We start from the raw sequence: 15775 nt of genomic DNA on the forward strand, positions 1-15775 counted from the left end.
GTACCTTCTTGCAATGTAATTTATGTTTCCGCTATCCTTAAATGAGCTTTGGAACAGAATTTCTTAATTCTGACATCATAGAATTTATTAACTTTTATTTTATGATCAACACTATTGTGCTTTTTAAATAATTTACTCTTCCTCAAGGCCACACAAATATTCTGCTACATTTTCTTTTCAAAAAAATTTTACCAATCGTATTTGAACTTTTAATTCACTCCAGGTTGCCTTCCTGAGTAGTGTCATGTTGAGATGTAGTTTAACCTTTTGCCATACACAACCTGTGTGGTTGTTCAAGGCTCTTTTCTTCTTCACTCCAGGGAACTTTGTTACAGGCAAGTTATTTCAAGTCTAGTTACAAGGACTTCTCTTAGGGTGGTATTATTTTGACCGTCAGTTTACCTACCCCTTTCTTTGCACGTTATCACAAATGGCCAGAATTCAAAAACGATTAATATAATTGGATTCTGGGTATAATAGGGTACTGTGGCTAGGAGGAATCAGCCTTAAAAAAGCATTTTTGAGATGCTGAATTTGGTCATGTAATAGCTTTCCATCTTAACATTCATTTGCAGGCAAAGCAAAACAAAAACTGTGAGGAGTAGTAAAATTTTAATTTCTAAGATTTTCAGGACATGGTTAGTTTAGTGTTTTGCTTTGAACCCTGACCCTGAACCAAATAATAGAAAGATATGATCAAGCTAATTAACATAGTCATCATCTAACTAAATGTAGTCTAGGGGTAAGAATCCCAAAACTTTATTCTTTTAGCAATTTTGAAATATACAATACATTACTACTAACTGTGCTTACCATCCAGTACAATAGATCACAAAATCATATTTTCCATGCTGTGGTGAATGACAGGATTATTGCCATCCAGCCATCCTCAGATGCTTCTTATTTCCCTACACTAAATGTATTAAGAGACAGAGTTGCTTCAGAAAGAGCATCACAATGGGTATGTAGTAACATTTGGCCTTGGTGACAGATGATCTGTTGCTTTTTTCTTGTGTTACTTAGAAATAGAAACTGAAAGATACCTAACATCTTTTCTAGCTCACATTTGGAGCAAAAAGTGTCTCCAGAAAAACTGAAAATGTATCTATAAAGTTTATCACTAGTACTAACAACGTAAGGATAAAGAGATTCTATCAAATATTATTACATATACTGCAACTTAAAAAGTACTTTTATTTTAGCCTAAGTGTGGTGAACAGCTGCAGAGTTATAAATCTAAAAATGTTACAGGAAAAAATGCTTCAAACAAGATTACTATGTATCTTATAAATCGGTACAAATGTAATTTTTGTTTGTTTGTTTGAGATAAAGTCTCACTCTTGTACCCTAGGCTGGGGTACAGTGGCATGATCTCTGCTCACTGCAACCTCCACCTCCCAGGTTCAAGCAATTCTTCTGCCTCAGCCTCCCAAGTAGCTGGGATTACAGAAACCTGCTACCACACCTGGCTAATTTTTTTTATTTTTAGTAAAGATGGGGTTTTGCCATGTTGACCAGGCTGGTCTCCAACTCCTGACCTCAAGTGATACACCCGTCTTGGCCTCCCAAAGTGCTGGGATTACAGGCCCGGACACCATGCCCAACCCAAATGTAAATTCTTTACTAGTCAATTGTCTTTCCTGTCAGGTATGACTAGAACTTGACCTCGTTCAGTCTTCTCCTGCCTATAAAGCAGACAGAGAGTAATTTGGTCAGTCAGATTCCTTTGGTGATATTGAGGGCATACACTGGAGAATGGTGAAGGAAACAAGAACGAGCCACCAACCATGGAGCTGTGCCTCCTGGTGCCCTGGACTACAGGCTAAGAGAAGATGACCTATTCTAGGCTGGTACAAGTTTGTTCACATATCCCCATGTACCACTTCTACAGATTCTTGTGATGGGTGAGATTTCCACAATATCCTGAGTTTTCTGGTAAAAAGTTGAAGTGAACACTGCTCCATTGTCACTTTGGAAGACACATGGGGCAGCTAGTAAGCAGAAAAAATATTATCTAGTGTGGAACCTTAGTTGCAGTTAGAAGATTCTAGACTCAGGGCACAAATATTGATCAAGGGGATATATAGATAGGTAATATTCAGTACAAACCCTGAATTTGACCTGCCAATAAGATAAGCAATCTACCTGCTCTGATATTATTAAAGCATCCGTTGTGATTGCCTGGTTACTATATTCTGATGTCTCATAATTTGGTATTCAAGAAATAGAAAAATATGAAATCTGGTTTTCGGTGCCTGTGAATATCTCCAGCCTTGGCTATTTTGCATGCAAATGAAGTGATCTTCAAATGTTTGCTCTAATGTTGAGTACGATGAGGTCTATATTTAATTTATTTGCTCATTTCAAAAATCTAGAAAAAAATCATTTATAAAGACATATGTGGTACTTACTTTCATATACTGTGTATATTCAAACACTACACATATACTCAGCTGTCAACATCTGTCATTCTACACATTAGTCCGAAATTATGAGCAAGAATTTGGTTGAAAGCATTGACTTCTCTCCTTTTGAAATTAATGACAAAGGATCTAATTGGGAAATCTCAATAGCCAAATCTTCTTAAAGTATTATTGGCTATAATTGTCCTTTATTACCCTTCATTATTCTAAAATCAGCTTTTATTTTTCACAAATTACTTATTTCATAGAATTTACATGCTATGTTAAACATGAGAAAATGTGCTTTCATTTTGAAGAAGTACATATGGTCATTTTTGTAACACAGAGAGCTTTTCAGAAAAGTTCACTAAACATATTCTGGATGTAATTGTATATCTACTAAAAGAAATGATTCTAGAAAATAAAGGCAAAGATGAAAGTATCTTTCTTTAAGTGTCTAATAGCATTCTGGAATTTCATTGTGACAAAGCAGGGCCGTAAAATTTGAATGGAACATCAAGTAAACATGATAAGTTGAGGTCTTTCCTTTGGAGGGCAATAGGTCACTGAAGACATGGCCAAAACCTCAGAACTAGGATAACTCTTTTAGGTGGTAACAAATGAGGATCCTGAAGGGTGAAAGATGACCCAAAGATGTCATGGGTTCCTGTCATAATTCAGAAAAACAAAAGAATAGTACATAAGATCCCAAACTCTTTTTTATAAACTTTATGTTTTTAGAGAAATTTTAGGTTTACAGAAAAATTGAGAGGAAGGTATAGAGATTTTCATCCGCCCTCTGCTCCAACGCTTGTATAGCCTTCTCCATTAACTATACACCCCTTCCCCAGAAGGGATACATATTCTACAGTGGGTGAACCTGCATTGGCATCACATTGACACTATGGATTCTAAACTTTTTAAAACTGGGTTTTTATTTTTCTTTCTTTCTTTCTTTTATCACAGGATTACAGAGTGAATATCTTTCTTCGTCAAAAATGGAATGATCCCCGCCTTGCATACAGTGAATATCCTGATGACTCTTTAGACCTCGACCCCTCCATGTTGGATTCCATTTGGAAACCTGATTTGTTCTTTGCCAATGAAAAGGGTGCCAACTTTCATGAAGTCACTACAGACAACAAATTGCTCAGAATTTTCAAAAATGGAAATGTCCTTTATTCAATAAGGTGAGTCATGGACTTAAATTGCCGATTTCAGTGAAATAAAATATCACAGTGTTTTGTTTATTTGTTTGAATAAATGAACAGTGAATTCCAGGTCTATGCAAGAAAATTCTGCACCTTTTAATAAATATTACCAAGTTTTTGAGCAAGTTCTATGCTTATTGCACTTCAGTTCCTCTAATATACAATTTCCCAAATACGCCTGATCAATAACAACAGACCCGCGTCCCAAATTCAGAAACTATAAAAATAAAAATTAAAAAAAGAAAAAGAATTATGGAAATTTAAAAAATAATCACTTCATTTTAGAAAACCTTTCCAGATGTGACAAAAATCGTCAGGTATATCTTGTAAGTAGCTATTTACTGACACTACACTTGTTTCATATTTAATGAACTCCCAAAGTTAAGTGAGCCCGAGAGTTCAACTGTCCAAACTTTTTTATTGGTGTGTATGGTTGGGTATTAGTTATTATTTAATATTGATATTATTTTTAAAATGCTATACAGTCTTCTGATTACTCAATAATGAGTAACAAAAATATAAATAAGATCTTTTCCAGGGATTGCGATAAGGGTTTTGATTGTCATCAATTTTCACATAATAAAGTGATTTGTTTTTTTCTTCCCTGCCTTGTTCAAAGTTTATCAACAAAGTAGCCACTTTGCAGCGTGTTAGAAAGGAAGAAAATTGAACAGCTAGGGCAAAAATCCAAAAAAAATACCAGAGAAACTCAAAGATATTTTTAAAATCCTATATATCAGAAAAATAATCTATGAAAATGGATCTGAGATGAGCAAACCTCAACATTCCTTCACCTATAAATATTTAAAGAAGACACATATACATAAAAATATTACCACAATGTATGATTCAGCTGCCTTTCACTTTGCCTTTAAGATTCCTGACAACCTGGCTGATGTTAAGAATCACCTGAGCCACTTCTTGAAAAGTAGATTTCCAAGAATTACTTATATAATTCCTGAATCTCGGACTTGAATCTGTTATTATCGATCACGTAGAGCCAGGAATTCCACCCCTTCCCTGCAGAACCAAGGCATACCCTCCCTCCATGCTGGGTGGTTTTAGAGAAGTCCTAGTAGACAGTCAATTCTTTCAACATCACCTAGCAGTTACGAGGTCATTTTCATCATAGTGTCAGTGGACATCATGTTTAGAGCTGGGACATCCAGCAAAAAATATGAACCTCTCCGGTCACAGGTCAATATAGAGAGTGGGTAGGCAACAGGCACCACCTAGAAGTAACGAGATAGCACCTTCCTATGCCAAGACAAAGGAATGTCAGAGAAAATCAGTGAAAACTGATTTAAAGAAGTTTAAATAAGAGCCAGAGTGTAATAAAATAAATTTTTAAAGACTTCAACCAAGAAACATTTATCATACAAAGAATCAGAAATCATTCCAAGAACCATACATAGTTCAGTAATTCTGGAAAAGGACAATTAACAGATGGCAACATCAAAATGACAAAGATGAGGCCGGGAGTGGTGGCTCACACCCTGTAATCACAGCACTTTGGGAGGCTGAGGCAGGCGGATCTCTTGAGACCAGGAGTTTGAGACCAACCCAGGCAACAACCCTGTCTCTACAAAATAAAATAAAATAAAATAAAAAATACAAAACTTAGCTGTGTGAAGTGGCATGCACCTGTGTTCCCAGCAACTAGGAAGATTGAGGTGAGAGGACTGCTTGAGCCCAAGAGGCAGAGGTTGCAGTGACTCCAGATCGCACCACTGCACTCCATCCTGGGAAGCAGAGCAATTCCCTATCTCAAAAGAGAAGACAACAATGTTAGATACCTGGCAAAGACTTTAAAGTAGCCATGATCAATTTGCTTCAGTGAGCAACTACAAATATGCTTGAAACAAATTAGAAAAATAGAAAGCCTCAGCAAATAAATAGAAGCTATACAGTGAAACCAAGTCAAATTTTAGACCTAAAAATACAGTAATTGAAATGAAAACTCAGTATATGGGTGGAACAAAAAATGGAGAAGATAGAAAAAAGGATCAGTGAACCATAAAACAGAATAATAAAAATTACTCCATCTGTGCAAGAGAGAATGAATAGATTATTTATTGAAGTTTGTGTTTGTATGTAATGTATCTTACATAATTATCAATATTTGTTTATTTTAAGACTTATTGGAGTTGGACAATGTCAACATAAAGGACACATTACTGAGCTTTGTGTCTATTTCACATGACTGAACAAAATAGAATATAAAAGCTAGACTACTTTGTGTATGAGGAGCTTCTTGCTAACAGTATGTCACCAAAGCCAAAAGCACTTAACTCTGCCTATCCTGAAAATTTGTCACATAGGATAGATCTTGCTATTAAGAAGATTTCAAGATGACAGTCGTACTAACACCTTAATTGTGTCAATTCAAATGCATTATATTAAAGAATACCAAAGTTTATTATATTGAAAAGTTAAATAATTTAAATATGATTAGTGAGAACTTGCTACTATGTCCGTTGGAAATGCTCAAGTGTTTTCTTTCTTAAAGTAGTGGAATAAACTGGAATTATGTCTCTTATAAATGACATCATCCATTATGAATTGCTCACATTTCTTCTAATATTTTGAGGAAAGCTATGAAATAATTCGGAAACGCATCTTTTGTCCTTCAGTATGAATTCAAATGAAACAGATGTTCTCTCAGCTCGTAGTTTTTGTTTTCTACATCCTGGCTGGCATGATCAAAGAAAAAATTCATTTTTTTCTGAGTTATTTTTGGAAATCTCACAGGACTTTGAAATCTTCAAATGCTTCAAATCTTCAGTTTCTTTGTTAACAAAAATTGTGCTAGAAAAAGAAAAAATTCTTGTCGAATTTACAAATGGAGCATCTGCGATGTTTCATGAGAAATCTGGCTTTCCTGCTTTTTTAAAGAAAGAAGCAGCAGGTCCTTGCAAAGGCGACTAATTGAACTTACACATTTATGCATATTTCCTCCGAAACCCCACTAAACAAGGAAATAAACTGAATTAAGAATAAAAATGTCATTAACACACAGGAGGATGAAAGTAATAGGGAAAAAAAACAGCAACAGACGAGTGAAATATATTTAGGAAGCTTGAAAATGAAGGCACTTGTGAAAAGTGACTTAGAGATAGTGGAAACCTAAGTCAATGTAGGGGAATTCAAAAGAAAGAGAATAATTAATATTTTCAAATTTTTAGAAATGTAAGGCAGCTGGGACTTCAGAAAGTGGGGGCCGGGACCTAAAAGGAGTATAATTTATTTAAGCTTTGTAGGAAAAGTCGACGCTCTATTCCTGATTTTCTTCCCATGCACACAGGTTAGAGACTCCCTTTTAACCTTTTGACCTAAGCAAGAAGCAAGAGGACAGAAAATGCTGGAGAGGCTCTTTCAAGAGCTTCAGGCATAGGGGCTCCAGGCACAGCTTGGTATGATGCCTGTCAAGAGGCATCATACCAAGAAAATGAAAATGACAGGACCCTTGCTTGCCCTAAAATCCTGAAAGGCAGACTTAAACTTTTTCCACTGAGCAGTAGACAAGAATATAGATGATAGATATAGATAAAAATAGATTATACAATAGATATAGGTTATAGATAATATGGCTGCCTGGAGGTTCTATATAAATATACCTATATCTGGGAAACCAACTTTCCTAAGGGAAAAGATCTACAGATTCTGCATTTGAAGAACCTCTAGGCAGCCATATTATCATCCTATAGTTTAGACCATTACTCAATGAGCTATCTGCTGCTAACTGAGCTCCAGATAGTTTTTAGCGCCTCATTGTTAGATCTATTTAAAATTTTATAAAATTTATAATATAAATATTACTTACATTTATGTGTATATATGTTACATATAACAAAAAGTTATGCAAGAGCTTATAACAAACTATCAAGCTTAATCATGAACAAGAATTACATATTTATAACATGAAAATACTGAATATTAATTTAACCACAAATGTTTATATAATTCACGAATGTCAATTAAAGGTTCAAGCAGTTCTATAAAACATATAAAAGCCAGTTGTACTTTTGCCCTGCCCATCCCTATCCCCAGTTCCCACTTGTCAGAGAGGTAGCCTTTCTTTAGCTATTTGTCTACCACTCATACTTGTATACTTAAGTTGCTATAATATCATGCTTGGTTTTTAAAATATTTGAAATTGTCTATTAACTTTCTATAAAGAAAAACAAGAGTTTATTTCTCTGATATGACACTCCATGTATACCTATCTAGCTACCACTGACTTTGGGAACCCACTACATTTATAGCAAGCTGTAAGCAAGCCTTCCCTTTGTCCAAGTGAAAGATGTTCTGATCTCTCAAAATGATCAGCTGCATAAACAACTCTGAGAAATGGCTCAGATAAAAGGATAATCAGAGCTTTGTAGTCTTGGTATACAAACTAAGAGGAAGTATAGGGGCACAAGAGGATGAAGGAGGAATATTGTTTCCCAGCCCAGATCGAGGCTCTGCTATTGACTAGCTGTGATTTGGGTTAAGTCTTTTTACTTTTAAAAGGCTCATTTTTCTTATGTGCATGGCAGTAACAATACTAATTACCTTGAGCCTGAAATAATGTATTAAAATTCGTTAAGTAAGGCACCCAGCATAGTGCCAGACACACCATAGGCACTAAAGTTGTTATTTTTACTTTTTAAGAAAAGAAAAGTATAACTTCTGTTTCTTCCAAAATCCACAAATCAATACAACATGAACTCTTTAAGTTATTAATGTATCTGAGCCTCAGTTTTGTCACTTGTCAAATGAGGATGGTAATATCTTTATCACAGAATAATGGAATCACATCATAGGCAGTTAAATATAATATACTTTCTCACTTTACTAATATTACTAACAAGCCCAACTTTACTACTTATGGTGCAGAAGACTCTCGCATTAAAAATCAAATCACCGGAAGAAATTTTATGTGAAGGATGCTACGCACAAGAACTTGACAACAATCATGATAAAATTTTAACTTTTATTTAAGGCAAATGTAATCCCTCTGTGAAGTTGGTGACAACTAAAGTTTAATTGTATGATAATATGTATTTTTTAACATTGACGGCCATTAATTCTTAAATGAGAAAGCAAACTTATTTGGATGGTTGCTTTTTTAAGTACTGTTTGTTCAAGGGAAATTAATTTACAATGCTATAAAATATTTGTTGTAAGGGGAATTTGGCATACACATAACTGTGTATGTTTTTCTAAAGAGGTCCATAGTTTCATAAAGAAAGCATCAACAATACTGAGATTGCTTTGGTGATGGGTTGTTGAGATCAGTGATTGTCTCTATGATCAGATGACAGTTAAACTCCAGAAGTAGTTACAGAAGCTCATTCTAATCTCCCTTCTAATGCTCCAGCAATCTCATCTCTCCTAACAGTGATTTATCCTTTACAAAATCATTCAGAATGACATACCAAATCATTCAGCTATATCAAATCTCTGGGGAAATTCCTTATATTTCCTAGAGTTTAACTATATTTCTCTGATATCTTTTGGAAGAATTATTTATGTAGGTTTTTATAAAAATTATTTATATATGTTTTACTTTAAATTTAATTACTGATACATGCAGCAATGTATCATTTCTTGTGTTACAATAAATACATAATTTTAAATGCCATATTAATTACAGAACCCATTTTCATGAAAAATGCTTCAGTGTCTTTGAGAGAAAGTATACTGACAGGTTAAGAGCATGAAATCTAGAACTAGAACCCCAGGGCTGCAAATTCAGCTCTTTCAAGTTTCGATGTGTAATGTCAGCTGAGTCACTTAACCTCTAAGCTACCTCATCTCTAAAACAGGGTAATATCATTTACCCATTCTTGTAAATTTGTAGTACAGAGTAAATGAGTTAATATACATAAAGTATTTAAAATACTGCCCACCACACAGTAAATATTGTCTAATAGATGTGTTATCTAAATGTGATATTACAGATAATGTACATTCAAATTAATTAAATTGCCTAATTGAGGCCATTGTTCTTATGACAGTAAATAAAGAATTATTAGGAGCTAATAAAAATACTCATTTATGTGCAAAGTCTCTAATAGATTCAGCAAACATTTTTTAATTCAATTAGTGGTTGAGATAGACACATTAGACAATGCTTGTTCAAAAATGGGCAATAACTGAATTTTAATGAGATCAATTGTTTGCCCCAGATTATTGTCAGCTTTTTTAACATTACTGTTTCTCTAGGCTCCAATCTTAAAAGTCTTTCCCAGGACTTCTTAAAGGAAAAGAAGAAATGCCATATCCTGTTTACATATCTTGTCTCAGAAAGATAACTTAGCGTCCCTCTCACACAAGTAGACATTCATTTCCAAAACAGTAGTATGTGATTAATTGCCTCTTGGTTTAGTTTTCTTTTGATGTGGTCAAGACATATCTTTAATTTATATGTCGTGTTTTGATAAAGAAATTCAGTATCATACCCACCAAGTTGACACATATTTTTCAATATGCTGTGAAAGGAGCAATTGTTTTGTACCTTAAACAAAAAGAAAGAAAGTCAATGAATAGATTTTCTCAGGATATGATTTATGACACTAGTTCTACAAACTGTGTTTTTCTTTGCCAAATAATTCAAGTGCTATTTTTTTTTAGAATTATGTAATGTCTCTTTTTTGTATGCCAGAAAAATAGCCAGGATATGAATTTGACATCCCATGCACCATGAGAGTGTGGAAAAGATTCTGAGAATGCTATTTACCTCCAAATAAAAGGTCACAGAATTAATTTTACAAGTCAACGTTTGAAACTGGCTTTCTGAGAGCCTTGGATATTTGGAAAATTAATGTGTGTACATTCAAAATGTACGTGTGCATACACTTCTAATAAACCCTTTCACAAGTCAGAGAACATTGTGTCCATCTTACAATTGCCTTTTTCAGAGAGAACTTTGTAAATTTACACAATCATACTTAACCTAGCTGAGCCAGGAGAAAAAATTGCTTTTGAATACTGAACTCTATAAATTATTCTAGGGTGTTATGGACTCTGACTCGAATGAATTACCAGATTATCCTCCTGAGACTCTTAAAAATTCAGCAGCTTCACTCTGTTCATTTATGTATTCCAAATTATGTTAATTGGGCCTAACTCACCAAGCATACTCTCTGTAAAATATACATCATTCTAACTTTATGTCTGTGGTCTACATAAAAATGTCAGTTTGAAGAATGTGGTTATATTTAGTAGAGCTGCTGGCTATTTTTTGTTAAAGCTTAAATAGTTCTTTTTTCTTTTTCCTTCCTTCCTTCCCTCCTCCTTCCGTCCTTCCTTTCTCTTTTTCTTTCTCTTTCTTTTCTTTCTTTCTTCTTTTCTTTCTTTTTGTTTAAGAGACAAGGTCTTCCTCTGTCACCCAGGCTAGAGTTCATCAATGTGACCCAATGCGGCCTCTACCTCCTAGGGTCAAGCCATACTCTTGCCTCAGCCTCCCAAACAGCTGGGATTACAGGTGCACATGCCACACCTGGCTAATTTTTGTTTATTCTTCTGTTTTTTGTAGAGATGGAGTCTTTTTATGCTGCCCAGGATGATTTCACACTACTGGGCTCAACTGAACCTTCTGTCTTAGCCTCCCAAAGTGCTGGAATTATTGGTGTGAGACACCATACCTGGCTAACAGTTTCTTAATATGTAATTTAATTCAGTCATCTTTGTGCCTACACTATAGAATTCAGGGAATGGGTAAATGAAGGTTCTAGGAGTGGCTGAATGTACTATAATCACTAATAACCACTGCTTGTTGAGTGTGTACTATGGCTGAAGCACTCATCTAAGCACTTATGTGTATTAATTCATGTTCTGCTCACAGCAACTCTCTGGAGTAGATACTATTGTTATCTTCATTTTAAAGATGAGAAAACTTCATTTTAAAATTTCATCCAATGGTCATGAAATTTAAGTAAACTAATCCACCTAGGGGCCTCATGAATACACCGAATTTCTATGGGAATAGTCTCAATACAAGAGGCTTGCTAAAGAGTTCTCAGAAAAGAACTTCATTTGAATAAACTTGAGTGGATTTCAGCATCTCTTCCTCAGGTTTAGAAACTACAAAAACAGCCGTTGAGAGATCTGGGTAGTTTGCTTTTCAAACAAAAAGCATTCAAAGGTGATGAATTATCTGGAATATCAACATACTAATTCTCTCTGGAAGCTGGAGGAGAGCCTTTCCAATGAGCAGAATACTGGTATACAGCACCCAGGCTTTGTGTGAAGCCAAATCAGAAGTTTGTTTGATGAGCATGGAATCAGATCATGAATATTCTATAAGGTTATTTCCTGACCCTGATGATTCCCTTATCCCACACCAGGGACAGTGAGGCCTACCTTTTCAAGTCCTCCAGATTCACTTTACTAAATACACTGCTGAATGCTCCCTGACAACTTCGGGGGTATGATAATGATGACTTAAAGTTACCTAAGATTGTTCCCCCGCACTGCTTTTCCACGTTTAGAACTCTAGTGCCTCCCCAATACAGTATGTGATTTGCAAGGAGGGATACATTTTGATAGTCGGCATTAATTTTATAGAATCCATTCTCAAATTTCTCTTTTGAGACTGTCTTCTTGGAATACAGACATTTCCTAGACATCCACAGCTCTTTCTAATTGAATAAATAAACACATAGATATATAAATACAGCAGGATGCTTCTATTTAGGTTGGTGCAAAAGTAATTGCTGTTTGCCCACAATTACTTTTGCACCAACCTAAGACATGCAACTATCCAACCCCCAGCCCCCAAAGCCAGATTTGTATATAACGGCATAGCTATTTTATAGTAAATAAAATACATAAACTGGAGAAATGTTTACTTCAATCTGGGTTGGTCACTGCCAAAGCAACATTGTTTTTCCTGAACAATAGAATGTTAATATAATGTCATAAATTTCCTTTAAAAACAATTAATTTCACTTTCAGATTAACATTAACACTTTCCTGTCCAATGGATCTCAAGAATTTTCCCATGGATGTACAAACATGTATAATGCAACTGGAAAGCTGTAAGTATGAACGACTTACTTTTAAAAATACTTTGACAATATAGTAGATAGAAGCTTTTAATGCCTAATATGAATAATTTATTTTGTAATCATTTTGGTCGCATATTTACTGAATAGGCATGTAACCTTTCACCAGGTACTGAAAGTACTGATATCTTTCAATACACGCACCCTATACTATGAGAAAGAAACAAATTGCGGATCTAGAAATAACAGATTTTTAAAAATTGAAATGTAAATATATGTTTCCATTCACATCATCAGAAGCTAAGAGGGTGGTAATCCTCAAACACAAACTGTCACATTTATTGGAAGCCCCTTATCAACCAAGTGTCTATATATTTCTTTTCTTATTCTGACAAAGATATTGTTATCCCCATGCTTTAAAATGTGAAAGTGGTCATGCTGAATGATTGAGTATTGGGCTCCAATTCCCAAAGGTGACAATGACAAACTCTGCCTCCAAACTTGTGCTGCTTCTGAGAACTAATGTTGATTATCTCAATATCACTCTGCTGGGTATGGTATGTATGTTGTCTCAGAAGAAAAAAATTTATCACACTTTCTCACAAACTTATTCCACCTTTCAGGTTTTCCTCTAAATTTCTTCTTTCAAAGTAGACCTATGTGCCTCACTAATTGACGTTCACAGAGATGAATATTTCACGTCCTACCCTTTCTCTGATCTGTCTGTATAATTAGTCCTAAATTATTTGTTTACAGTGTATATTCCCATGCAAACATTAAGCAATATGCAATATTTTCTCTTGTTATACGAGGGGGAAAATGGTTTGACATACTCCTTGAGGGAAATTTGAAGACGGACCCTCACACTACTATGGTTGTCAAAGACAAGGCTTGTAGTGTGATGGAGTAGTCAACAGATGGCGCACCTACTTCGTGGGGCAATGTGACCATCCCCCGCCCCCTCCCATTTGTTTTTTTCTTAAGTGGGAATATCCATTTCTCTGATAAGAACTCCTACTTATAACATTTAAATTGATTATTCTTGTAAGTAGTTCTTAAATAATTAATTAGCATACACATGAATAAACTACTAACATAAATGACAGGAAATAAATTAAAATTGGGGGAGCTACTTAGCAATTAATATACATGGAGAGGAGCAGCAGAATTTTGAAATTGAAGAGAGGCCATTTGAGAACAGGCTGATAGTGTATCTTGGTTGAAAAATTAAGTACATTTAGGGTATAGATGTTGAAACTGTGCACAACAGTCCAGTGGCACCCTCATTACTAAACTGGGGGGCCGGATGTTATTCAATAGGTATGAGAAATGGTCGACATATTAGGGCCAAGAAAATTATTTGGTACTTGCTGTACCCCTTAAAGATTATTTTAGTTAAATAAACCAAAATTATTTAAGAAGTGCCCATGATTTTCCAGCAAAAAGAACAGAAAGTAGGACAAAAAGCAGTTATGTGAAAGGTAGAAACAGGAGAGGTTGATTCAGAGTAGAAGTGAAATCACTGAGTGCTTGTGAGTCAGAGCTACAGAGCTTAGATAAATGGGATCCGATTAAAAGCACTGATGAAGAAAGGGAACAGGGGATGAGAAAGAAATGTTGATGTGACTGTTGATAAAAATCCATCTTAATATGTTTGAGGCCTGTGAAATTTAGGTCCAAAGTCAAAGAGAGGAGTGAAAAGTGAAGATCAAGTATTAAAAGCCATATATAGAGTGGTTCAAGGAATCCGATGAAACAGCTGAAGAAGAGAATGTAGAGACGAACACAAAAATACAAAGAAGAACAAGAACAGACCCTTGGGAAATGCCTACCTTTAGAAGTTGCTGGAAGAACTTCCAGACAAAGGGTTGTCATAGATGGCAAATTAAAAGCGACACCATTCAATCTCAAAACAGAAGGAACTATCAAGGAGTTTTGTGTAACAAAATGAAATGCTGCAAGAAACCTTTCATAAGGGACTTGAAAAAAGCGATTGTTATTGTCAACAAAGACAAATGTGACTAGAATGATGATGGTCAAAGCTGGAATCTGAAAACTTTTTTTTTTAAGTGAGTGATGAGAACGTGGGGCAGTGAGTGAAATCTGTTATTCCACGAATGTTAGTTATTAAAGAAAGATGAGAAAAAGTACAGTGCCTGAGGGTTGGTTATATCACTGGGCTTCCTTTTTTGAATAAGGAAAGCTTACCAGGGCTATTTTGCAGAATGCAAGAGCTGACATAATAAGACCTCTCAAGTGCCCGCCCTTGTCAGAACATTTCCAAAGCAATCTAAAACTCAACATGAGAAAAGAGAGCCTCTCTTCCTCTTCCTCCTTGTTTCTTAATTCCTCTATAAGAAATATGAGTGGGTTGTAAAGGGGTTCTTTAATATTTCAGTTGTTAAGCACTTCCTGCCCTCCCATTAGAAATCAATTTTAATTTAGCTCACCATAGAGACTTGTTTATTAAACACCTTTAGTAGATGCTAATGTCAGTTAAAGTAGAAACTACTGAAGTCAAGTTCTTCAAGGCGTTTTTTTCTTAAAACTTTTTTAGGACAATTTCATATGTATACACACATATAATATATATTGTATATACATATATATTAAGAAATGCTCACATTTCTCTCTATATATGTGCATATATACACATACATACAAATCTGCATGTGTGTGTGTGTGTATGTGTGTGTGTGCGTGTGATTTGTCTGTTTGTTTGAGACGGAGTTTTGCTCTTGTTGCCCAGGCTGGAGTGCAACGGCGTGATCTCGGCTCACCGCAACCTCCACCTTGTAGGTTCAAGTGATTCTTCTGCCTTGGCCTCCCAAGTAGCTGGGATTACAGGCATATGCCACCATGCCTGGCTAATTTTTTGTATTTTCAGTAGAAACGGGGTTTCTCCATGTTGGTCAGGCTGGTCTGGAGCTTCTGATCTCAGGTGATTCACCTGCCTTGATCTCCCAAGGTGCTAGGATTACAGGGGTGAGTCACCGTGCCCGGCCTATATATACATTTTAAGAAAAGTTTATATCTATTTTTCTTTCTTTGTCTTTAAATAGTAGTTTAAAATGACGAGACAAAAGATTGTAAATTAGTGGAACTCACTGGAACATAGGTAAAAAGAGTTTAACCTATCAGAAAGCAAGAGCTGTAAAAATCCCAG

The 15775-nt window shown here is 35.3% G+C and overlaps 1 protein-coding gene and 1 long non-coding RNA gene across 3 annotated transcripts in view; one reads left to right on the forward strand and one right to left on the reverse strand.

Moving 5' to 3' along the window:
* The window catches only part of GLRA3 (glycine receptor alpha 3), a 185890-nt gene that overhangs the window by 105163 nt on the left and 64952 nt on the right, over positions 1 to 15775 (forward strand). For both annotated transcript variants that reach the window (XM_002745204.6, XM_002745205.6), the window contains exons 4-5: positions 3369 to 3592; positions 12560 to 12642. In XM_002745204.6, the coding sequence (XP_002745250.1) occupies positions 3369 to 3592; positions 12560 to 12642 (307 nt within the window). The remainder of the gene's footprint in view (positions 1 to 3368; positions 3593 to 12559; positions 12643 to 15775) is intronic.
* Positions 1 to 15775, reverse strand: part of LOC108590766 (uncharacterized) — a 148761-nt gene that overhangs the window by 81544 nt on the left and 51442 nt on the right. The window lies entirely within an intron of this gene.

The sequence above is a fragment of the Callithrix jacchus genome, chromosome 3 (assembly GCF_049354715.1).
Source record: "Callithrix jacchus isolate 240 chromosome 3, calJac240_pri, whole genome shotgun sequence".
NCBI classification, from domain to species: Eukaryota; Metazoa; Chordata; class Mammalia; order Primates; family Cebidae; genus Callithrix; species Callithrix jacchus.